The sequence below is a fragment of the Sturnira hondurensis genome, unplaced genomic scaffold (assembly GCF_014824575.4).
Source record: "Sturnira hondurensis isolate 20B ecotype Veracruz unplaced genomic scaffold, ASM1482457v3 Scaffold0006713, whole genome shotgun sequence".
Classification (NCBI taxonomy): domain Eukaryota; kingdom Metazoa; phylum Chordata; class Mammalia; order Chiroptera; family Phyllostomidae; genus Sturnira; species Sturnira hondurensis.
Window position 1 is genome coordinate 5,254,880 of NW_028079344.1, and position 26,779 is coordinate 5,281,658.

The 26,779-nt window shown below is 36.2% G+C and overlaps 1 protein-coding gene across 1 annotated transcript in view; it reads left to right on the plus strand.

The window, feature by feature from the left end:
- Window positions 1-26,779, plus strand: part of NDUFV2 (NADH:ubiquinone oxidoreductase core subunit V2) — a 42,712-nt gene that overhangs the window by 14,117 nt on the left and 1,816 nt on the right. The window contains exons 3-7 of the mRNA XM_037050356.1: window positions 589-651; window positions 738-854; window positions 7,085-7,253; window positions 8,515-8,624; window positions 13,011-13,087. Of these exons, the coding sequence (XP_036906251.1) occupies window positions 589-651; window positions 738-854; window positions 7,085-7,253; window positions 8,515-8,624; window positions 13,011-13,087 (536 nt within the window). The remainder of the gene's footprint in view (window positions 1-588; window positions 652-737; window positions 855-7,084; window positions 7,254-8,514; window positions 8,625-13,010; window positions 13,088-26,779) is intronic.

Sequence of the window (26,779 nt, forward strand, 5' to 3'; positions counted from 1 at the left end):
GTTTGGTTTTTTGGTCCTAAAGCTACTTCGCTTAAAAATTAAATGGTGATTTCTGAAATTTCTAAAATTTTGGATTCTGCTAATGTTTCATCACATGTATATTTAATAGTTGGTTTAGTCATTCTTTTTAAAATTTTTTTATTTATTTTTATGTTTTACAATGGTCCCAATTATTTTCCCCTTCAATCTCTCTGCCCAGCCTGCCCCCCACTTCCATAGTCAATCTCCACCCCATTGTCCATGTCCATGGGTCTTTCATATATGTTCCTTCAGTAATCCCTTCACCTTCTTTCAAACAGTCCCCTCTCCCCCATCCTCTCTTAACTGCTGTCAGTCTGTTCTGTGGTTCTGTGCCTCCGGTTCTGTTTTGTTCATTTATTTTGTTCATTAATTGTTTTTATAAGTGAGATCACATGCTATTTGTCTTTCTGACTGCCTTAGACATTCTTTTTGATGCAGGGATAGATAGATTTGTGTCTCTTGAAAATAAAGTGAAGAGATTATATGATCAGTAATAGTAATATGCAAAGTTACTCACACTTTTGAGGAATTTTAATCATTTTGGAATATCTTTTTTCTTTTGATTAGCACAGAGATACTCCTGAGAATAACCCAGATACTCCATTTGATTTCACACCAGAAAACTATAAGGTATGATGAAATTAACATTATAATTAATATACAAAATACTTAGTATCTTCAGGTATATAAAAACAGGTGCTTTTTCTTTGATACAGAGAATAGAAGCAATTGTAAAAAACTATCCAGAAGGGCATAAAGCAGCAGCAGTGCTTCCAGTCCTAGATTTAGCCCAAAGACAGAATGGATGGCTGCCCATCTCTGCTATGAACAAGGTACTGACTTTATTGTTGTTTTTGCTCAAAAAGAGGTGAGATTGTGGCTGGTAACCCCTTGTGTAGAAATGTCTCTGACAGTCATTAATGTCCGAGTAGAAGAGTTTGAAGACCTTTGATCATTTGTATGTTTCCCTAAACTACATTTGTGTTTTTGTTGATTTGCTTAGTAATGCTGAGAACTGAAAAGGTAGAGTTTTTATTTTTTTATTGTTTATGCTATTATAGATGTCCCATTTTCCCCCTTCACTTTCCCTGACCCAACCCACCCCCACTTCCATAGTCAATCCCCATACCGTTGTCCATGTCCATGGGTCCTTCATGTATGTTCTTTGTTAATCCCCTCTTTCAGTCCCTACTTTCCCCCTCCCCGCTTACAGCTGTCAGTCTGTTACATGTTTCCATGCCTCTGGTTCTGTTTTGCACATTAGTTTATTTTGTTCATTAGACTCCTCTTCTGAGTGAGATCATATGATATTTGTCTGACTTATTTCACTTAGCATAATAGTCTCCAGTTCCATCCATGCTATTTCAAAAGGCGGGAATTCCTTTTTTCCTGCTGCATAGTATTCCATTATATAAATATACCACAGTTTTTTGGTCCACGAATCCACTGATGGTCGCTTAGGCTATTTCCAAATCTTGGCTATTGTAAATTGTGCTACTGTGAACATAGGGGTGCATATATTCTTTTGAATTGGTGTTTGGGAGCCTTAGGATATATTTCCAGCAGTGGAATCGCTGGGTCAAAAGGCAGTTCCATTTTTAATTTTTTGAGGAAATTGCATACTGTTTTCCACAGTGGCTGCACCAGTCTGCATTCCCATCAACAGTACACTAACAGTGAAGAAAGGGTACCCTTTTCTCCACATACTTACCAGCCCTTGATTATTAATGATGGCTATTCTGACAGGTGTGAGGTGATATCTTATTGTAGTTTTAATTTGCATCTCTGATGGCTAGTGATGTTGAGCATCTTTTTATATGTCTGTGGGCCATCTGGTGTCCTCCTAGGAAAAGTGTCTTTCATGTCCTTTGCCTATTTTTTAATTGGATTGTTTCTTCCTGGTGTTGAGTTGTATGAGTTCTTTGTATATTTTGGAGATTAAGCCCTAGTTTGCTATATTTTGGGCAGATATGTTCTCCTATACAGTCATTCCTTTTCATTTGTTTATGGTTTCTTTAGCCATGCAGAAGCTTTTTGATTTTGACTTTGTCCCCTTTGTTTATTTTTACCTTATTTCCCTTGCCCTAGGAGATATATTGGAAAAAATAGTGCATTGTGAGGTAATCTAAAGTTTTACTTATATTTAAGTTCTTTATCCATTTCAGGTTTATTCTGGTGTATGGTGTAAGTTGGTGGTTCAGTTTCATTTTTTTGCATGTACTAGTCCAGTCTCTCAAAATGTAAAACATGGTATATGACACTTGATTGTGGCACCTTGGAATCAACAGCCTATAGAAATTCTGTGAAGGATCAATTTGAGTTAGTCTCTTCATATTTAAAATTCATTTTTAGTCATATTTTCAGCATTATTCCAGTATCAAGTTTATTCACACTCTGTTAATATAACTACATTTGTGCGGTATTATGTTACAGTGTATACTTTATTTACAAAGTGCTATACAAAACCGTATATTATCTGATTCTTATGAGAATCATAAAACTAATAAACCAATGTGATATAATGGAAAATAGAAAATATATTTGACTTTGAGCTAAGGTCTTGATTTTTCTCTGGACATACTTCCTCATCTGCAGTGAAGATCTTCTCCAAATGTTACATTACAATTTCTAAGTGATAAGAGCTAGGAACTATTTTCTTTTAAATATACTTTATTGATTATGCTACTACAGTTGTCCCATTTCCCCCCCTTCATTCCTCTCCACCCTGCCCACCCTCTCCCACCCACATTCCCCCCCTTTAGTTCATGTCCATGTGTCATAAGTTCTTTAGCTTCTACATTTCCCATAATATTCTTTCCTTCCCCCTATTTTCTACCTACCATCTGTGCTACTTACTCTCTGTACGTTTTCCCCCTCTCTCCTCCTTCCACTGCCCTGTTGCTAACCCTCCATGTGATCACCATTTCTGTGGTTCTGTTCCTGTTTTAGTTGTTTGCTTAGTTTGTTTTTGTTTTTGTTTTAGGTGAGGTTGTTAATAATTGTGAATTCGCTGTTATTTTACTGTTCATACTTTTTATCTTCTTTTTCTTAGATAAGTCCCTTTAACATTTCATATCATAAGGGCTTGGTGATGATGAACTCCTTGAACTTGACCTTAACTGAGAAGCGCTTTATCTGCCCTTCCAATAGAAATGAAAGCTTTGCTGGATAGAACAATCTTGGATTGCTAGGTTAGGTTTTTGCCTTTCATGACTTGGAATACTTCATTCCAGCCCCTTCTTTCCTGCAAGGTCTCTTTTGAGAAATCAGCTGACAGTTTGATGGAAACTCCTTTGTAGGTAACTGTCCCCTTATCTCTTGGCTGTTTCTAGGATTCTCTCCTTCATTTTAATCTTGGGTAATGTAATTATGATGTGCCTGGGTGTGTTCCTCCTTGGGTCCCACTTTGGGACTCTCTGAGCTTCCTGGACTTCCTGGAATCTATTTTCTTCACCACATTGGGGAAGTTCTCCTTCACTATTTGTTCAAATAAGTTTTCAATTTCTTGTTCCTCCTCTTCTCCTTATGGTACCCCTATGATTCAGATGTTGGAACATTTAAAGATGTCCTAGAGGTTTCTAAGCCTCTCCTCATTTTTTTGAATTCTTGTTTCTTCATTCTGTCCTTCTTGAATATTTCTTTCTTCCTTCTGGTCCACTTCATTGATCTGAGTCCCAGTTGTCCTCCCATCACTATTGGTTCCCTGTGCATTTTCCTTCATTTCACTTCATTTAGCATAGCCTTCATTTTTCATCTAATTTGTAATCAAATCCAACCAATTCTGTGAGCACCCTGATCACCAGTGCTTTGAACTGTGCATCTGATAGGTTGGTTATCTCTTCGTTGCTTTGATCTGTTCTTTTGTTTGGCCCCCCCCCCCCTTTTTTTTTTGGTCTTGTCACGCCTGTTGCATATGAGTGGTGGAGCCTTAGGTGTTTACCAGGGCTGGGCAACCCAGTAGTTGGGTTGTGATGACACTGTATATGGGGATAGGGCCAGAGAAAGAGCAGTGGAGCTTGCTCTGCTCTCTGCTACCAGATTTTGGTCACTTCTGCTGCTTCCCCCAAGCAACCTGGGCTCTTCTGGTACTGATTCATGGGTGGGTGGGCTTGTGTACATTCTAGGACTCTGTGGGTCTCTCCAACAAATCTCCTGTGAGGCAGGGAGTCTCTCCCGCTGCTTCAACACCCCACAGGTATTTTCCCACAGGTATTTTCCCACAGGTATTTTCTATTGTTGGGTTTTTTTATGTCATTATATTTTTAAAGATTTTATTAATTTATCTTTAGAGGGGAAGGGAAGGAGAGAGGGAGAGAAATATCAATGTATGGTTGCGTCTCATATATTCCATGCTGGGAACTGGCCTGCAACCTAGGCATGTGCCCTGACGGAATCGAATCGTGATCCCTTAGTTCGCAGGCCCACGCTCAATCCACTGAGCTACACCAGCCAAGGCATTCAATTGGTGTTTTGAGGCTTTATTTTCCGGTGCTGGGACCCTGGGTTGTGGGGTCTGTCTCGCTCCTCAATTTTTCCTGGGTTTATCTATGCACAAATGTGGGACCACTCGGTTAGCCAGCTGCCTTGCATGCAGTGCCTTGCTTCACAATCACCGCCTTGCTGGGTCTGCCCATTGCCACCCCACACCCAGAGTCTGCCCACTGCTGCCTTGCGCGCCCAGTGTCGCCATTTTTTTTTTGCCACAACCCCTCTCCTCTCGGCTGCTTGACTTGGCCTCTCCTACTGGTCTGGATGAATGTGTGCAGAGGAGTTAAAATAACTCCTTGGTTTTGAGACTTCCATATGGGTCAATTTTCTGTCAGTTCTGGTTGTTATTTTGTTTCTAAATTGTCGTCTTTATTTTGGCTGTGGGAGGAGGGACAGTATGTCTACTTACGCCTCCATCTTGGCCGGAAGTCTCAGAACTATTTTCAATTCAACATGTTTTCTACTTGGCTGAATCTTGCAGAGATTGTGCTCTACACTTCAAGAGTAGAGCACTCTTGTAGAGATGTGCTCATATTCTTCTTTTTCACTTTCCAAATTTTATTTGGTCTGTTATGGTAGACCATTATCATCTTTCTTGGAAAATAGGAATGTCCTCGATTTATCTAATGGAATCTCAAATGCAGATTTTAGATTTAGTTCACTGATCTTTTACTAGCTTTGTGCAGTACCCTAATACTGTTGTGAACCCCTAGTATTTTTTCAACTATGAAAAAGTGTTATAAAGAAAGCTTGGTTGGTACTGTACTTAGTAAACATAGGTGTGTTTTTTTTTTAGATAAGTCACATTTCTTTGGGTTACACATTGTTTTCCTTATAACAGTATCCAACTTTCTAAATAATTATTGTGGTATGTTTTTAAATTATAGGTACTATTTGCAAAAATGTATGTTTTTAATAATGACAGACTTTTTTGAAGTCTTGCTGAGAAGCAAGTTTAGCAGACCAAAATAAAATAAATGAGAAACTAATATGAGAACATTTAAAAAATATTGTTCTGTTCTATTTTGAATTGGATGTTTATATATGAAAAGCAGGAAATAGCATATACATATGGAATGGAATCAAGATTCTTTCCGCTTTACGTTTGAGACAATGTTACTGTCTCTTTGACCCCAGAGAAAAGCTCAGCCTTATAATAAACACAAAATCCAGAAACTCATGCATTAGTGCCTTAACCATACTGTGGTTCACATCAGCAGCCCCAGGGAAGCTTTTTCAAATTAGATATCAAAGCCTTATTTCCAGTGGTAGGGCTCCAGTGTGTATAGTTTCAGGGTCCAGCAGGTATATTTTGAGAGAAGTCCTCCAATTTAGAGATACACACCTAGTTTAGTATCACCAAATAAATCACAGGCGAGCAGTGATTAAATATTTTGAGAATACTTTTCCTTTAGAATCCCTCATATGAGAAAGTTCAACATATATGCCATCTGAAATGTCATTTAATGAGCTCTTCTTTCATGTCAAAACAAGGATATATACGTTATTTTTAAGAATGTCAGATAGCAATCCTGCTTGGTGTGGCTCAGTGGATTGAGTGCCAGCCTGGGAACCAAACAGTTGCTGGCTGGGTTCTCAGTTGAGGCACATGCCTAGGTTGCAGGCCAGGCCCCCACTTGGGGGCATGCAAGAGGCAACTGATCACTGTTTCCCTTTCTCCTTCCTTCCCCTCTCTCTAAAAATAAATAAATAAAATCTTTAAAATAAAGAATGCCTGACAGCAAATCTTAAGACTTGATAGATTAGTAATATTAGATCACCAAGAAAGTTGTAACCAGGATTAGTCATCACAGACTATGTGTGGACCAGCCCTAACAAACAGCTAAAAAATCCCTTGTACCCTAACAGACTTGCCCTGACTGAGAGAGTTTTGCTTAGTGAGTCCCTTGGTCCTGGATACCCCACACCCCCACATCCCCTGCCCAGTATATCAAAACAAGTATTTTCTGTAAATACCTTGATGTGAAAGATTGGGAAGTACTACTAGTCTGTAAGATCCATAGGAAATAGTAATGCGTGGATTGTACTGGAGGGGCGTGTGCGTGTAGGTATGTAAACCAATAGTGGCTAGTAGGTAAGCTTTGATTCTCAACTGTTTTTCTATCACCATACCATTTGCATACATTATACATCACCAGTAACATGAAGGCTCTTTTGAAAAATTGGTGAAAGGTTGCAAACTAATTTTTTACAGTTTGGCCACCAAATTTTTGACATTTAGAAATTTTAAATTATGAAATAATGAGTTGAAATTATCAAAATAGAAATTCTTAATAATGAAAGACTTAAAGATTTGGAGGAAAATGATCATTTTGCAGAGATAACTACTGGGGTCACCATTAGCCTCTGGGCTCTGGGTAGTTTTAAGTGTAAGGCGTCTGCAAAAATGAAAGGATTTATACCTTGCACATTCCAAATACAGGTATATTTTCTGCTTTTGAAGAACTTTTCTGTTTTAACCATATTTAAGCAATACTGAAATGTGCATTTTACAACATGCCTAAAACTCATTTGTTAAACCTTATGTTATTTAAAATTTTCCTAATATTTTTAGGTTGCAGAAGTTTTACAAGTACCTCCAATGAGAGTCTATGAAGTAGCAACTTTTTATACAATGTATAATCGAAAGCCAGTTGGAAAGTATCACATTCAGGTCTGCACTACTACACCTTGCATGCTTCGAAACTCAGACAGCATACTGGAGGCCATTCAGAAAAAGCTTGGTATGAGACTCATTATATTTATAAACTTTTATGAAAATTAGAATTGTCTTTCTGGAGTTGACCCATTTCTACCTGACTTTTCCAACTTTTGTTATCTTACTGGATCTGTACTTGTGAGTAAACTCTTGTCATCCTGTTTATCTACCTTTATTTCTTCATAAATAAAGGTTTTCAGCCTCAAAGCTGAATTTTCACCTTTTCTTTTGTAATCATTAAGTATGCCGGAAAAGCTTATAGGAATTTTAAAGTTCTCATTGTTTAGAAAATTAAGTTTCATTGTGATAGCATATGCCAATGTAAAAAAGTGACTATATTGTCCTTCTGTTCTGTCACACTAGCCTTGGGAGAAATAGAATATGAGAATAGTAAGAATACTTCAGGAAGGGAAGTTTGAAATGGGATTTTATTTTTTTCTACATAAAACTTCCATTACTCTATTTATAACTATACATGTCAAATAAAGTAAAAAGTATTTTTTAGAAAATATTTCTGTTACTAAATATAATGTAAAGTACTTGTACATTGTAAATATAGTTGGGCAGTATTGAAGTATATAAAACAGAAAGCTGAAGCCTATTCATAATTCTACCCCCTGCCTTCAAGATACAAATTCTGATAAAAGTTGAATATATTAATTTTAGATTTTATAGTGTTGAAATTTTTCATTATTAAATACATGAATGTAATATGTCTGAATTTGCTTTTGCACTTTGACTACAGCATAATATGTATGTCTCATTTTTCTATTATAATGTTATTCTGCAGTTTTATGTATACTTATCTTTGAGTACTTATCCTATTATATAATGAGATTGTTTATAGGAAGTAGAATTGCTGTGTCAGATTTTACTTTATTTTGCCAAAATGCCGTCCCTTAAGATATCAGAGTAATTGTTTTCCTCACATTCTTAGTGATGTTTGATATGAGCAGTGTTCTGAGCTTTTGCCAATCTGATAGTATAAATGATTTTAGTAGGTTGTTAATTATCACAGTCAAAATGAAAATTGTGCAATCTGATGTACAACCCTGGAGAGGAGTCCCCTGAAATTTGATTGTTTTTAAAGGAATTAGTTCACTTAGGAAATCCTTGAATGTTCTAGTAAAGTTATATGGAGTTGTTTTCTTTAAGAAATTTAGTGCTCATAAATACTTTCTGTATTACACCATAATATGTTGTTGGTTTCCTTTCTTTTTACTTTTTAAAATCATGTTGCTATTAAAATATAATCTGGTCCTTACACTGATCATTTATATTTTTAGGAATAAAGGTTGGGGAGACTACACCTGACAAACTTTTCACTGTTATAGAGGTGGAATGTTTAGGGGCCTGTGTAAATGCACCAATGGTTCAAATAAATGACAACTACTATGTGAGTATTTCACTAAATATAAATTAAAGTTGTGTGATGTCATATTTAAAATACTTGTTTTCCCATCTTGTAAATGTTGGTTTGTGAATTACTCATTTGGAAGAAACTATTGACATAAATACCCAGAAGGCTTTTTCATTTTGGTTGTTTGCTTGTTTGTTTGTTGGTTGGTATTCTGTTCTTTGATTTTGAAAAATCAAAGAATATAAAACCTTTCATAAAAATATGCCAATTTTAAAGATTTTAGTTCTTTATTTTTAGAGAGGAGAAGAAGTGAGAAAGAGAGGGAGAGCTACATTGATAGGTGAGAGGAACATCGAATGGTTGCCTTCTCACAACCCTCAGCGGGCAACCAGGCCTGCAACCTAGGCATGTGCCTTGACTGGGAATCAAACCTGCGGCCTTTTGGTTTATAGGCTGTCGTTCAAACCAATGAGTCACACCAGCCTGGGTTGATTGTTGTCAATTAATGTCTTGATTTAATAGCTATCAACTTCAGCTGGTTTACCCAACTGTGGCGCATTGTCCCATTGTCCAGTGAGAAATCTCCAGCATGAAGTGCCACAAACCACTTTTGACAATGTTTGATCAGTCACAGCACCTTCTCCACACACTGCACAAATCTTTTTTTGCGTTTCAGTTGCATTTTTGCCTTTCTTGAAATAATAAAGCATAATATGCTGAAAATGTTGTGTATTTTTTTTTTAGTTTTCAACATTAAAATGGCTACATGACAATTTACCGATTTTTTTTCTTTATTGTGCATGCCACTATGACAGCTGTCACAATGCAATCTAACAAAATTGTTTTGAATGAAGTTCAATACAACTAAGCACTAACTAGAGTCACCTTACGGGAAAAAACAGTCTTTTTGGCCAATCCAATAAATACAGAAAATAACCACCAGGAATTAACAGATAATAACATTTTCTACACTTCAGTAAATTATTTTTATTCTTATTTTTATTTGTAGAGAGAAGCTATAGATGCAAATGTAGTTCTCATTTCCACCCAAAGTACAATTCTTGCTATTCATTCCAAGAGGTTCATTCTGTTATTCATTCCACTGTTACATATTTAGTGTATATTCCTCCTTTACATGTTTTTCAACATTTTAAATATATGTATACAGCCATACTAACATGTAATTCTATTAGTTTCTCTAATTTAGAAAAACTAAAAACATATTCCTAATGTAGAAAAACTAATTTATATGTTAGAAAAACTAATATAGAATTACATATTAGTAATTCTAATTTTACAGAGATGGTATCATACCCCCTTTTTAGTACTATTTTAGCCAGCTATCACAAGTTTCTTCTTCTTTTATTTATTTAAATCCTCACCTGAAGATATGTTTACTGATTAGAGAGAGAGAAAAGAGAGAAATGTCAGTTGGCTACTCACAACCTGGGTATGTACCCCAACTGGGAATCTAACCCAGTTTGTTTTTTGGGGATGATCCTTCAACCAACTGAGCAACCTAGCCAGGGCCATTTTTCACAAGTTTTTTAGTAAGTAGTATTTTCATCATTTAGTTGTAAATATTTTTAATTTTGCATTTTGACCTTAGATGTAATACCCAAGTGTAAAGTCTATCTCCTTTTTAATTGCCTGCTATTGTAATGATATCATGGTTTTTATTTATATCTTGTTAGCTCATACTTCTTAAAAATTTGTTTATGGAAATTTTTTGAGGCTAGTATTAACAGTGTATTTTTCAGAAAGAGATTTGCTTTGCTACTCTCTAGAGCTCCTGGAAATCCTACTGACCCAAAAGAGAGTCCCCTCATACCTTCCCCTTAGTTCCCAAAGTATTGTAAAGTTCTAGGTTAGCAGTTTTGTGAGGGACGGCTTAATTTCTGGTTACCAGCTTTGGGGGTTTTAACTCCATGTGGTTTGCAGTGTCTCTCGTGACCTGGGGCTTTGTCATTTGCCCCTCTAGACCAGCAATTTTCAGCCTTTTTCATCTCATAGCACACAATCTAATTACTAAAAATTTCACAGCACAACAACAAATTTTATTTTTTGCTGATCTAACAAAAAATTTTAAAAGGTATATATTTTTTAAATACTCACCCAAGGATATGTGTTTATTTCAGAGAGAGAGAGAGAAACATCAATCGTCTTCCCATACACGCCCCAGCTGGGGATCAAACCCTTAATCTAGGTCTGTGCCCTGACTAGAAATCAAACCTATAACCTTTTGGTGTACAAGATGATGCTCCAACTGAGCATCTGGCCAGGGAGTTATACTTTTGATTCATTCATACTGGACAGCTGTTGTATTGGCTGTTGTCATTTTTTTACTTGACATCTTAAGGGAAAAGAGGTCAGTGTCCCTGACTAAATAGGCAGTTATGCATGTTTGAAAAATTTTTGTAGCATACCAGTTGAAAACTACTGCTCTAGACTATGAAACCCTAAAGCCAAGTTTGCTTGGTATTCCACTTCTCTACTTGGGTTTTCTATGAGTTTCTGGTTTCTGGGTATTTCTTTTTTGCCAGTGTATTGATGAAATTTAAAAGCATTTGTAGTTGTTACAACAGGAAGTTCAATCAGGATACCTATTTTGCCATAATGCCTGAAATGGTTATCTATAACTTTTTAAAATGAAGGTGAAATTTGATTTCTTTGGCCTTTTAGATTTCTAGGGTGTTTTCATTTCCTATAGTGATTTTCTTTATTTTAATGATCAGTGAATTAAATTTTTTATCTATTTCCCATGCTTTAAAAAAATCCCTTTAAACATGGCAACAACTATCTCTTTTCTTACAGTTTTGCAACTTATTCATAGTAATGACGATCTTGATTTAAAGAGGAATTAGTCAAGACTTTATATGAAGTATTGTAAGGCTAAATATGGTAGCCCATGGACTTATCCAAGAGCTAAAGATTCTTCCAGTTAGCAGTGGTATAGTCTTTGGCAAGGCAATTAATTTTATGTATCTCAATTGAGTGAAAAAATGTAGCAGTCATATAAACTTTGATTGGACCCTACTTAGGAAAAAAACAGATACCACATTTTGAGGATGGTTAGATAGAATTGAGTATGGACTTGCCATTTGATTTTTATTGAGGAATTATTGTTAATTAGGTATGCTAATGGCATTGCTATTTAAGAAAAAAAATTATTCTTAGGAGATGGCCTGCTGAAGTATTAGGGGTGCAGTGTTATGATGTCTGTAACTTGCTTTCAAATGGTGCAGCCCAAAAAAGGGCATATGGGTACATAATGCAAATATGGCAATTTAAAAATTGTTCAGTTTAGGTAGGAATATGGTTATTCATGTTAGCTTTAAAATTCTCATGATAAAGACTTGGGGGGGAGGCATAAAAATCATTACATGAGTTTAAAGATTTATTCTAGCTATGAAATTCTCAATATCTCTTAAACCATTAAGTTTCAAAGCAACTTTTTTTATTTTCATAAATGTTTAATTCAACCAATGTTAAAGCTTTTATGTGACCAGGTACTGAAGATACAGTATTGAATCATGATTTCCCTAGCATAGTACTAGGGTACTGCAAAATATTTTGTTAAATACTTAACAGTTTTGAAGGGAGAGAGGGGATATAATATATTTTAGGCACCTTTCTCTTAGTTTAATCTTTCCATTCTGTTTTGACTGTCTTTTGATTAAACCTAGGTTGTAGCAGCTAGGCATACAAGTACACGTGTTTCAATTGTATTTATTATTTAAAATAACAGAACCCTTTCTTGAGTTAAAAATTTTACACAGGTGCAGTATATAAAATATAGAGCGGTTTTAGTTGAAATGGAGTTTGAAGGGTCAGGGTCATCAAAGTAAATGTGTCAAAAATATTGACACATTTATTTTAACTTTTTAACTTTACCTTTGAAAATTAAGTGAATTTTGAAACTGTGAATTTCACCTGGGAAAGAAAGAAGATACTGCTAGGATAGTAGATATTTAGGTCATACACTTTTAAGTTACTATGCCTGCTGGTTCTAATTACTATTTGCCACCTCAGTGTTTCTTCAGTGGTGTAGCATTTGTTGAGCATCTGCCATGGCACTGTTCTGTTTTATATATTTTCTCATTGAATACTCAAGTAGGTTTACAATTGAAGGACTGGGAGGCTAAGTAACTTGTCTAAGATTACTGGCGAGTAGGTTATAGAATGAGGACTGAAATACAGAACTATCATACTTCATAGCACTAGTCTGTATTGCCTCTTCAGCAGCAGCTCTTCCTGCATATTGCCTTTAGCAGTATGTACTATATGTATATATAGAAGTTACTCAGTTGCTGCTACCTTGATAACTAACTTGTAAATTGAGAGAGACAAACAATAAACTAAGTGATGTTAGGGATTTACACAGATTTCAGTAATAGAAAATCATTCTAATATTTTTTGTAGGAGGATCTGACACCTAAGGATATTGAAGAAATTATTGATGAGCTCAAGGCTGGCAAAACTCCAAAACCTGGGCCAAGGTATGCTTTTATTTTTATATAATGAATTTTAAAGCTTTAACCTGAATTAGTCTTTTACTTAAACTTAATTTTTAAAACTTTATACTCCTACCCTTACTGGTGTGGCCAGTTGGCCAGGCTTCATCTCATAAAGCCAAAGGTTGCCAGTTCCATTCCTGGTCAGGGCACATGCCTGGTTGCAGGTTTGGTGCCCAGTAGGGGACATAGGAGAGGAAACTGATCAATATTCTCTCTCACATCCGTGTTTTTCTCCCTCCCTCTCTCCCTCCTTTCCCCTCTCTCTAAAAATAAATAAATGAAATCATAAAAAAAAAAACGAGCAAAACTTCATACCCCATGTTCACAGAAGTTGCTAGGAGCCTTGGATAGTATCTATACCAACCTGTCACCTAAAGCAAGAATTTTTTTCCTTCTCTAAAACCCTATCAGATAATCACCTAGTATCTACTTGAATGTTTATAGAGAAGGGAAATTTACTACAAAGAAATGTAATTTATTATTTAAAAGTTCACACTGCCAAAAGATTGACTCAAAGTCTGTCTCCTAATATCTAATGGTCCTATTCTACCCTTTGAATCAACAAAAGGTAAATTTTGTATGTGTGTTTATGTTTAATATGTATAAAAATCATAATATTTATGTTGTTTTTCTCAACTGGGCATTACTAATATTTGTGGGGTTTTTTAATATATTTTATTGATTATGCTATTATAGTTGACCCATTCTCTCCCCTTTAATTCTCTCCGCCCTGCACAGCCCCTCCCACCCACATTCCCTGCCCCCTTAGTTCGTGTCCATGGGTCGTACTTGTAAGTTCTTTGGCTTCTCCATTTCCTATACTATTCTTAACCTTCCCCTGTCTATTTTGTACCTGCCATGTATGCTACTTATTCCCTGTAGAAAGTAATTTTTATACATCTTCCACATGACGGATGGCTCTTCAGTCACTTAAAATAGCTATCTTGTCTTCCCCATATCCTTTTCTCAGATTCAGTCTCCACAGTTGTTTCATTGTTTTTCCTTGTATTAGAGAGTTTGGTCTCTCTCCTCTCAGGTTTTTCTAGTTGACTAGTGACCTTTTTAATTTGATACAAAGTAATCACATTGTTTGATATGTGTGTGTGTATTTATGTGCCAAGCAGTATGCAGAGCAGTGTGGGACTGTCTCTTTTGTTCCAGACATTATGCTTGTAATAATGAAGCCTAATTACATCAACTCTGGCCTCAGATACATTACTCCATTAATTGCACATATAATCAGTTATGCATAGATCTTTTTCAACTTAAGCACACTGTTTGCTCCTATCCTGCATTTGTGTTATACTAATTACCGATACTTTTCTTTCAGTTATAAACCTGAGCCTTTGCTGCTAAATAAACCTCTATTCCATATCTATTTGTTCACATCACTTTCTTAATACTAGCAAATATTAGTATGGTTAATACAATCGTAATCTTTTTATAAGTATTTCTTTCTGCTTATAAAATTTCTTTCTTTCAACATATCTGTAGGTTTTAATGCCCATATAGTATTCTAATGTATTAAAAGATCTGTGATGTGTGTGTGTTTTAAGATTTTATTTATTTTTATTTATTTATTTATTTATTTTTAAGATTTTATTTATTTATCTTTAGAGGGGAAGGGAAGGAGAGAAATATCAATGTATGGTTGCCTCTCGTGAGTTCCCTGCTGGGAGCTGGCCTGCAACCCAGGCACGTGCCCTAACTGGGAACCGAACTGCGATCGTGTGGTTCACAGGCCTGCACTCAATCCACTGAGCTACACCAGCCAGGAGATTTTATTTATTTTTAGAGAGGGGGAAAGGAGAGAGAGAAAGAGAGGAAGAGAAGTATTGATGTTTAAAAGAAACATCAGTTATCTTTTGCATGCCCTAAACTGGGGACTTGGCCCACAACTCAAACATGTGCCCTGACTGAGAATCGAACCAGTAACCTTTCGTCTGCAGGCCAGCACTCAATCCACTGAGCCACAGCAACCAGGGCTGATATGTTCTTTATTCCCCTGTTTTAAAATGTATTTTCCTACTTTTTGTTACAAATAACAAAAGCCATGCAGTTGGATTGCTAAGTCAGAGGAAATGAGTGGTTCTATAATCTGTACTCTAGAAGTACTCACTCGTTCTGGCAGACTAATAACCCTACCTAATAAGAAAAAGAGGTCAGTTCAGGAAAACTTTAGTAAAGGCAAGCTGGCCCCGATTGACTATTCTATTCTATTCTAAGAAACACGTACTTCTTTTAACATTCAAATTGAATTTACTTAAATTGGTTTCGAATTTTCTTCCTAGTTCTTCACTTTCTTGGGCTACACTTATGTTTTGGGGGGTAAAACATTTCTACGTGAAGAGTCATTCTCCTTTTTGGAGGCTACCAAAGTGAAGCCTTTTGAACATTACAATATCTTTCTTAGCCACTGGTCCTGTCTCTTACTTACCTCTGCTTCAAAATCAGCTATCTTACCCTCCCCGCAAAACCCCCAGAAAAGTCCTATTTTCCACAAACTTCAGCTTGTTTTTAGGACTCAGATGTTATACTGTGCTTGTATTTATACACAAATCTGTAACTTCTTTCAACTTTTGGGTACTTTTGTTTTTGATCAATTGATTTTTTTTGAGAGAGAATGAGAGAAAAAAAAACATTGATTTGTTGTTCCACTTACTTATGCATTCATTGGTTGATTCTTGTATGTGCCCCGACCAGGGATCATATCCACAACCTTGGTGTATTGGGATGACACTCTAACCAACTCAGCTACCCAGCCAGGACTGGGTACTTTGTTTTCATATGTGAAGTGCAGATTTCCTCATAAAATCTACTTGGTTTCTTTAGATGTTACCTTTTCTTAGTAGTTACAATTTTGCTTCTTAGAACCTTCTTTCCTTCGATCAATCACAGCATAATCCAATATTAATGTTCCGCCACACAGTTGCTTTGTCTGCTTTATTGCATTCCCTCACCATTCATTTATTTCACAAACATTTCTGGCTGTGTGCTCCATGCCTGGCACTGTTTAGATTTTGCGTGTAATTATAAACAAGGTAAAATGGTCAGATATCTTATATTTTAATTCTAGTAATGGAGATAGACAACTAATATAATATCTGAGTAATTGATGCTAAGACAAAGCAGAATTAGAAGTTCAAGAATGACTGGGGGCAAATTTAGTCAGGAGGGGTCTCTCTGTGGTGGTGACATTTGAGCCATGACTTGAAGATAAGCCAAAAGAAACCATGTAAAGAATTGGAGTAACAATGTCCCAGGGAAGGGGGAGAGGATGCAGTAAGTCCCTGGAGGAAACGTAAGATGACAGTGTGGTTGCAGTGAAGTGATAAGGAAAGTGGCAGAAAGGCTCAGTGAGGTAGATAGGTGTGCAGATAAATAATTTGAGTTGAATCCTAACTACAATAAAAATCTGTTGTTGGAATCTTTCCAGTAAGGAATGATAGAATGATCTTGTTAAAATTACTGTCCTAGTTGCTGAGTGGAGAATATTTTAAAATTTAGTGGATGTTGTGGAGCAGAGGAATTATGAGTGATTTCTAGCTTTTTCATCTGAGCACCTTAGTGGTTCCTCTAAATAACATGGGGAACATGTAGGATACAACAAGTTTAGGGAGCATTTTTTGTACATGTTAAGTTTGAGATGCCTACTAAACATCCATGGTAGAATGCTAAAGGTATATATGAGAGCCTGAAATTTAGGGGACAGATTAGGGTTGGTAATATGAATTAGGGATTCATTAGTTGTTATAGATGGTATTTAAAGCCATAAGTCTGCATGAGATTACCAGGGGTGAAATCTATTGTGTTTAATATATGAGATATGATAACATCATTGTATTTTGACATTTTAATAAACAAGAACTAAGCACCACAGTTAAGAATTTTCAACATCTAATTACAGTAGGAGTGTCGATAATCAGTCATTGAAAATAGTTCACTGAGATTTTTTTTTTAATGTTCTAGGTCTGAGCCAAGACTTTAGAGCTATTGGTTTCTGAAATTCTTTTATTTTCAGCTTATCAACTCTTGTTTAACAAGCAGATATAAATCTTATTTTTCAATAATTGCAGAAGGTCTATCAATGGTATATAAAGGTTGTACTTTTTTAACTTTATTTTTATTGTGGACACTATTATAGATGTTCCCCTTACCTCCCTGCCCCTACCCCGCCTTTGGCCCATCTCTACCTAGCCTGCCTCCACCTTCCCTCTGGCTAGTACCCCACTGTTGTGTGTATCTATGGGTTATGCATATGAGTTCTTTGGCTGATCTCTTCACCTTCTTTCATCCAGTCCCCACTCCCCTTCCCTACCCCATCTGACAGCTGTCAGTCTGTTGTGTGTATCCCTGCCTCTGTTTCTATTTTGTTTGTCACTTTATTTTATTCATTAGATTCCACATATAAGTGAGATCACATAGTATGTGTCTTTCTGTGACTGGCTTATTTCATTTAGCATAATAATCTCCAGGTCCATCCATGCTGTTGCAAAATGTGAGATTTCCTTCTTTTTTTTTTTACAGCCATGTACTATTCCATTGTTTAAATGGACCACAGCTTTTTTATCCATTTGTCTATTGATGGGCACTTGTATTATATATAATGCTGTATAAACATAAAGGGGTGTATATATATTCTTTTGAATTGGTGATTTAGGATTTTTAGGATATATTCCCAGAAGTGGGATTGCTGGGTCAAAAGGAGGTTCCATTTTTAATATTTTGAGGAAACTTTATGCTGTTCTCCACAGTGGCTTCCACTGGTCTGCATTCCCACCAATAGTGCACTAGGGTTCCCTTTTCTCTACATCCTCACCATTGCTTGTTGTTTGATGATTTATTGATGGTAGCCATTCTGGCAAGTGTGATGAGATGTTATCTCCTTGTGGTTTTAATTTGCATCTCTGATTTTTGCATATGTTTTCTGGCCTTCAGTATGTCCTCTTTGGAGAAGTGTCTGTCTGTCTGGTCCTTTGACCATTTTTTCAATGGATTATTTGTTTTCCTGGTGTTGGGTGTACAACTTTTTAGTATATTTTGTAAATTAACTGCTTATCAGATACATCATTGGCAAATATGTTATCCCATACAATAGGATATGTTATCCCATACAGTGAGTTCCCTTTTTGTTTTGTTTGTGGTTTCTTTTTACTGTGCAGAAGCTTGTTAGTTTGATACAGTCCCTTTTGTTTATTCTTTTTCCTTTATTTCCCTTGCCCTGTGAGATATATCAGGAAAAATATTGCAATGAGAGAGATCTGAGATTTTACAGCCTACATTTTCTTCTAGGATTTTTATGGTTTTGCTACTTACATTTAAGTGTTTTATCCATTTTGAGTTTTTTTCTAGTGTATGGTATAATCAGTAGTGTGATATCATTTTTTTGCATGTACCTGTCCAACTTTCCCATCAACCATTTCTGGGTTCTGTTCAATTGATCTATATGCCTGTTCTTATGCCATTACCAGGCTGTTTTGAATACAGTAGCCTTGTAGTATAGTTTGATATCATGTATTGTGATTCCTACAACTTTGTTCTTTTTCTCAAGATTGCTGAGACTCTTCTGACCAAGATGGAGGTATAGGTAGATACACTGTGCCTCCTTGCACAACCAAAAGAAGGACAACAACAAATCTAAAAACAAAAAACTAACAGAACTGCCAGAAAATTGTATGGAACTCTGACAACCAGGGAGTTAAAAAAGCATTCATCCAGACCAGTGTGCTGAGACCAAAAAAAAAAAAAAAAAAAAATGGCCCAAGAGAAAGAACAGATCAAAGCTCCAGAAAAAATACAACTAAGGGATGAAGAGATAGCCAACCCATCAGATGCACAGTTTAGAACACTGGTAATTAGGATGCTCACAGAAATGGTTGAGTATGGTCGCAAAATAGAGGTAAAATTGGAGGCTATGAAAAGTGAAATAAAGGAAAATGTACAGGGAACCAACAGTGAAGGGAAGGAAACCAAGACTCAAACCGACGATTGGACCAGAAGGAAGAAATAAACATTCAACCAGAAAAGAATGAAGAAACAAGAGTTCAAGAAAATGAGAGGCTTAGAAAACTCTAGGACAAGTTTAAATGTTCCAACATCCAAATTATAGGGATGCCAGAAGGAGAAAAAGAAGAGCAAGAAATGGAAAACTTATTCAGACAAATAATGAAGGAGAACTTCCCCAATCTGGTGAAGGAAATACAATTCCAGGAAGTCCAGGAAGCTCAGAGTCCGAAAAAAGTTGGATCCAAGGAGGAACACACCAAGGCACATCATAATTACATTAGCCAAGATTAAAGATAAGGAAAGAATATTAAAAGCAGCAAGAGAAAAGGAGACAGTTTCCTACAAAGGAGTTCCTATTAAACTATCAGCTGATTTCTCAAAAGGAATCTTACAGGCATGGAGGGACTGGAAAGAAGTATTTGCAGTAATGAAAGGAAAGGACCTACATCCAGGATTACTTGACCCAGCAAAGCAATCATTTAGAATGGAAGGGCAGATACAGTGCTTCCCAGATAAGGGCAGGTTAAAGGAGTTCATCATCACCAATCTCTTACTCTATGAAATGTTAAAGGGACTTTTCTAAGAAAAAGAAAATAAAAAATATGAACAGTAAAATGACAAACAACTCTCAACAAGTGAACCTAAAACAACAACAACAAACGAACTAAGCAAACAGCTAGAACAAGAACAAGTTCACAGAAATGGAGATCACCTGGAGGGTTATCAGTAAGGAGCAGGCAGGGGGAGAAAGGAGACGAAGATACAGGGAATAAGTCTAAATGGTAGGTACAAAATAGACAGGGTGAGGTTAAGAATAGTATGGGAAATGGAGAAGCCAAAGAACTTATATGTACAACTCGTGGACATGAACTAAAGAGGGGTAATGCAGGCAGGAGGTATGGTGCAGGGTGGAGGGAAATAAAGAGGGATAAATGGGGGATGGAATGGGACAACTATAAGAGCATAATCAATAAAATATGTTAAAATAAAATGAAAAAATAGATTGCTGAGGTTAATAATGAACTAACAGAAAGGGAAATTAAGAAAACAATCCCAGCCCTGGCTGGTGTAGCTCAGTGGATTGAGCGTGGGCCTGTGAACCAAAGGATCACGGTTCGATTCCCAGTCAGGGCACATGCCTGGGTTGCAGGCCAGTTCCCAGCAGGGGACCCATGAGAGGCAACCATACATTGATATTTCTCTCCTTCTCTCCTATCCCTTCCCCTCTAAAAATAAATAAATAAATTTAATAATAAATAGAACAATTAATAAAATAGTCTTTTTAAAAATGTGTGTAGGAAAAAGACATATTCAGAGTAAAAAATTAAAGCAATTTCAAATCTGTGCAAAAAAAAATCCCATTCACAATTGCTTTAAAAGGAATAAAATACTTTGGAATAAACTTAACCAAGGATGTTTAACTAGAATAGTGTAAGATACTGAAGAATGTAATTGAGGAGGATACAAATAAGTGGAAACACACAACGTGTTCATGGATAGGAAGAATTAATGTCATTAAAATGTCCATACAACTGAAAGCAATCTTCAAATGCAACTTAATTCTTATCAAGATTCCAATAACGTATTTCACAGAACTAGAAGTAATATTTCAAAAATTTATTTGGAACCACAAAAGGCAACAGCAATCCTGAGAAAGAAGAACAGTGTCAGGAATCAAGCTACCTAATATCTAACTCTACTAAAATGCCATAGTATTGATATACAGCCTGAAATGGGCATAAACACACATAGATTAATGGAACAGAATAGAGAGCCCAGAAATGAACCCACTCCTTTATTATAGTCAATTAATACTCAACTGAGGAAGCAAACATATACAATGGGTTAAAGACAGTTTTTTTCCCCAATAAGTGGTATTGGGAAAATTGAACAGATATGTACAGAAAAATAAAATTAGACCACCTGCTTACACCACACACAAGAATAAATTCCAAGTAGATCAAAGACTTCAATGTTAGACCCAAAACTATAAAAATCCTAGAAGAAAACATAGGCAGCCAAATCTTGGACATTGCTTGTAGAAATTTTTTATTGGACATATCTTCCCAGGCAAGAGAGACAAGAAAAAATAAACAAATGGGACTACATCAAACTAAAAAGGTTTTGCACAGCAAAGGAAATCATCAACAAAATAAAAAGACAACACACAGAATGGGAGAACATATTCACCAGTACCTCTGATAAGGACTTAATACCCAAAAGTTATAGAATACTTAAAAAACTCAACACACAAAAAACAAATAACCCAGTTAAAAATGGGCAAAGGACCTGACTAGACACTTCTCCAAATAGGACATATAGATAGCCAATAGAAATATGAAAACATGCTCAATGTCACTAATTATCAGAAAAATGCAAATTAAAACCACAATGAGATAGCATCTCACACCTGTCAAAATGGCTATCATCAGTAAACCAAGAAAGAAAAGGTGCTGGTGAGGATGTGGAGAAAGGGGAACCCTTTTGCACTATTGGTAGGAATGCAGACTGATGCAGCCATTGTGGAAAGCAGTATGGGGATACCTCAAAAAATTAAAAATGGATCTGTCTTTTGACCTAGTGGTTCTACTTCTGAAAATACATCTGAAGGAGCCCCAAAACACTCATTCAAAAGAACATAAGCACCCCTATGTTCATTGCAGTGTTATTTATAGACACCAAGATATGGAAACCTTTGGTGGACACATTGCAGTTTGTGTCCATCAGTAGATGAATGGATAAAAGAACTATGGACCATTTACACAATGAAATTCTACTCAACTGTGCAAAAGAAGAAAATTTTACCCTTTGCCACAGTATAGATGGACTTGGAGAACATTATGTCAAGTGAAATAAGCTAGTCACAGAAAGACAAAAACCATGTGGTTTCACTCATGTGGAATCTAATGAGCAAACTGAACTAACAAGCAAAATAGTGACAGACCCATAGACAGAGAGGTGACAGCTAGTTGGGGGCCAGTTGTGGGGTGGAGGGATTGAGCAAAAAGGAAAAGGACTCATGGACATGTACTACAGTGTGATTCCTGGGGGCCAAGGGTATAAGGGGAGCAATGGTAATGGGAAAAATACAATAAAGATCAAATTAAATAAAAGATTGCTGAGGTTATTTGCAGTCTTTTTTGTTTCCATATACATTTTTGGAATATTTTTTCTAGATCTGTGGAGAATTGCATTGAGTCTACAGATTGCTTTGGGTAGTACAGACATTTTATTTATGTTAAATCTTCCAATCTATGAACACAGTATATGGTTCCACTTACTGGTGTCTTCCTCAGTTTCTTTCTTCAGTGTACTATAGTTTTCCAAGTATAAGTTTTTTACTTCTTAGGTTAAATTTATTTCTATGTATTTTATCTAGTTATCTTTTTTGTTGCAGTAATAAATGAGATTGTGTTGTTAGTTTCTCTTTCTGATAGGTCATTATTGGTGTATAAAAATGCCACCAATTTCTGAAACATGTTTGTGTCCTGCTATGTTGTTGAATTCATTTATTAGCTCTAGTAGCCTTTTGGTGGAGCCTTTAGTGTTTTCTTTGTACAATATTATGTCATGTGCAAAAAGGACAGTTTTACTTCCTTCCAATTTGGTTGCCTTTTATGTCTTGTCTGATTGTTGTGGCTAGAACTTTCAGTAGTATATTGAATAAGAGTGGTGATGAGGCATTCCTGTCTTGTGCCTGGTTTTAAGGGAAACACTTGTAGTTTTTGCCCATTTAGTATGATGTCAGCTATAAAAGATTGTTCTTGAATGTCTTCCCAGCATATGAAAACAAGACCTTATCCTCTCTTTCTCAAAGTTAATGTCTTGGATATATATGATAATGAGAGATACTGTGATGAAAATAATACCCAAATTACAAGTTTTTTTATACTAAAGCTCCCTGCTTACTTATTTGAAAAAGTGCTCGTTGTGAGGTTTTGAGTAATGTTTCAGTAGTAACTGGTTTCTGAGTACCACTAGGAAGTCTACCCTGGCAAAAATTAGTAAAAAATGATGCTTCTGTGCTGTTCAAAACTGCTTTTTAATTTTTGGTAAATGATAGCTAAAAAGAAAATAGTAAGCTGATAGTAAAACAATATTCTTTCTTATTTTAACATTAATAAACAAATATTTTTGCGCTGAGGTTCTTATTTTCAATTAAAGTACTGAAAATAAATTCTAAACTTGTTTTTCAAATTACTAATTAACATGGATGTTTTTTAGTATCCACTTGCAAAAAAGTAATTTTGAATCCAACTTTAATTTGTCATGTTTAGTTTTACAAAGATATCTTAAATTGGTCCTTCTACTTTGAGAGCTTGGCCACCTTTCCTCCCCAAGCAGGTCATACCTTGGTAGACTTATTCTCATGCATGGTAGCTGGGGGAGGGTGGGGGGTGGGCTGTGTGGGCGGAGCCCTCCTACAAGAAAGTATACAAGCTTCATTCTTTTGAATGTGTCTATCCAGTTTTCCCAATACCATTTATTAAATAGTCTTCCTCTTAGGGTTACTACAAAGGTGGAGGTGTAGGTAGAAACCCTTCACTTCCTTGCACAGCCAAAAGTAGGTAACAACCAATCTAAAAACAGTAAACAACCAGAAGTGTCAGAAAATCAAACTGCATTGAATTCTGACAACCAGGGAATTAAAAGAAACAGCCAGACCACCCAGACTGGTAGGAGGGAGATGGGCAGACAGGCCTATGTAGACAATCTGTGCGGGCAGGGCTGACTGAATGGGAAATAGACTTACAACTGTCTGTGGACTATGGTGGGGGTTGCCACAGTGGGAGAAACTCCCAGTCTCACATGAGAGTTTGTTGGAAAGTGGGGCTAGAGCCCAGCAAGCGAGCTGCATTGTTCCCTCTCTGAATCCTCCCCAACAGACAGTGCCACAACACAGCAAAGAGGGTTGCCCTACCCTGGAGACTACTTAAGGCCCTGTCCCCCTACAACTTAACAGGTGTACCTTTCAAATGAAAGAATACAGCAAAACTCCAGAAAGAGAGCTAAGTGATGAGGAGATATCCAACCTATCTGATGTGGAATTCAAAACACTGGTAATCAGGATGCTCACAGAATCAATTGAAGGTGGTTGCAAATTAGAGGAAAAAATGAAGGCTATGAAAAGTGAAATAAAGGAAGATGTACAGGGAGCCAACAGAGACAGGAAGGATTTAAATCAATGATTTGGAACAAAAGAAGAAATAAAAATAAGCATCCAGGTGGAGCAGAATGAAGAAACAAGAATTCCAAACCATGAAGAGAGGCTGAGGAATCTCTGAGACAACCTGAAACATTCCAATATCTGAATTATAGGGATGCCAGAAGGAGAAGAACAACAGCAAGGAATTGAAAACTTATTTGAACAAATAATAAAGGAAAACTTCCACAATCTGGTAAAGGAAATAGACTTCCAGGGAGTCCAGGAAGTCTAGAGAGTCCCAAAGAAGTTGGACCCAAAGAGGAACACACCAAGGCACATAATCATAAAATTACTGAAGATTAAAGATAATCTTAAAAGGAGCAAGAGGAAAGCAGAGAGTTACTTTCAAAGGAGTACCCATAAGACTGTCAGCTGATTTCTCAAAGGCAACCTTGCAGGCAAGAAGGGGCTGGAAAAAAGTATTCAAAGTCATGAGAGGCAAGGACTTAAATCCAAGATTACTTTATCCAGCAAAGCTATCATTTAGAATGGAAGGGCAAATAAAGTATTTCCGAGATAAGGTCAACTTAAAGGAGTTCATCATCACCAAGCCCTTATTATATTTTCATAATAAAGGGACTTATCTAAGAAAAAGATCATCAAAACTATGAACAGTAAAATGGCAGCAAAATCCCAACTATCAACAACTGAACCTCAAAAACAAAAACTAAGCAAACAATTAGAACAGGAACAGAATCAGAGAAATGGAGATCACATGGAGGGTTTTCAGCGGGGAGGAGGAGAGAGAGGATGAGGGGTAAGGTCCAGGGAATAAGTGTAAAATAGACAGGTAGAGGTTAAGAATGGTATAGGAAACAGTAGTCACAGAACTTATATATGTACAACCCATGGATACGAACTAAGAGGAGAGGAAATGCTAGAGAGTTGGTGGGTGCCGGCCAGAGGGGGGATAAAAGGGAGAAAAAAATTGGGAAAACTGTAATAGCGTAATCAATAAAATATACTTGATAAAAAAAGAAAGGTGTACTTGAAACCTGTATGATCCTATTAAGCATTGTCATCCCAATAAATTTAATAAAATAAATAGAACCAGCAAAAAAAATACTGTATAGAAAACCAAGTTCTCTAGACTGCAATCAGGTTAAAATGATGAATGCACAAATAGTGTCGGAATGGCTAAAAATTTGGATTTACCTTTTGAATTGTGGCGAGAACAGGTTGATTAATAGATAGCATTTTAATAACAAATTAACAGGGAAATTTTATTTTATTATTGAAAACCCTAGTGCAAATTGTAGCTGTCAGGTAAATGGATAGGGCCAGATCATTGCTGCTGTATTTGTGTTGTAAAGCATGTTTACTGATAAATGAGGGGAAAAATTACATGACTAGTAAATTAAACAAAGTTTATAGGCGTTACTGGGAGATTTTACAGCCTTTGTAATAATTTAATGTGCATTTTGTGAATGGTGAGGAAAGGAGAAAGTTTGTAGGCAGATACAACAGACCCCTAGAACTCTTTTTTTACCCCTCTCAAGTATGTCTTGGGATTGTCATTTCATGGAACAAACTTTAGGAAACTGGACCAGGTTATTCTTAAAATAACTTTCTTACATAAAATCCTATAATCCTGTGAAGAGCTCAGGGAGTGTACATAGTTAATTCTTCCATTTATTGTTCCAAAAACTTTGGCTTTTATAATCTTAAATTGGCCCTTTGTGTTGGGTAAAGAGGGTAGCTTAGCTTAAACCATAAGAGGGAACCTACAAAAGAGTAGAAGGAAGATTCTTCACAATAAGTTAATTTCATTATTTCACTGGCAGTCAAAGAATAGCATGTATGACGGTTACTACATATTAAAAAATTAAAACCCAAATATTGTTTTTTATTGAAGTTAAATGTCATTTTGTCACTTGCCCTACAATTTCAAGCTCTGACATATAGTACACAGTGTCTGTTTTTTGATCTGGTTTTTATTGTGACCTATAATGCAAATATGTTAACTAATTTCTGACTTTAGGCATTCTTTGTTACAATTTTCTACTTTGTTACTTGCATTATATAATAGCTAGAAGTATCTAATAAATGATTATGTGGATTACTTTCCTGTCCTCTCAGCAAAAAATGATTTTCCAGGACTCTAAAAAGAGACTTACAAGATTGATGACAGAATGTGAAGGACAGAGACAGAGGGAATAAAAAGATGTAAAGTGAACAAATCCTTCAGCTAAAACCTATAGGAAGAACAAAGCAAATTAACAAAGCTAGGGAATAGGTAGGGTGAAGTTGGAATAGGTGCTGAGCTAGGCTCTAGCAACAGATGTTAGACAGAGCAGAGGTTGAGCAATCACCTGGGAAAGTATGTGTGGGGGTGAAACAAAAACAGAAGTTTTTCTCTGTGAAGCAACTCTGTGTTGCTTCTCTTCATAGATTCCTACATATTTTTGTTTTCTTTGTGTCTGTGTTAGAAACCTTGATCTGGTTCCTGTTTTTTTGATAAA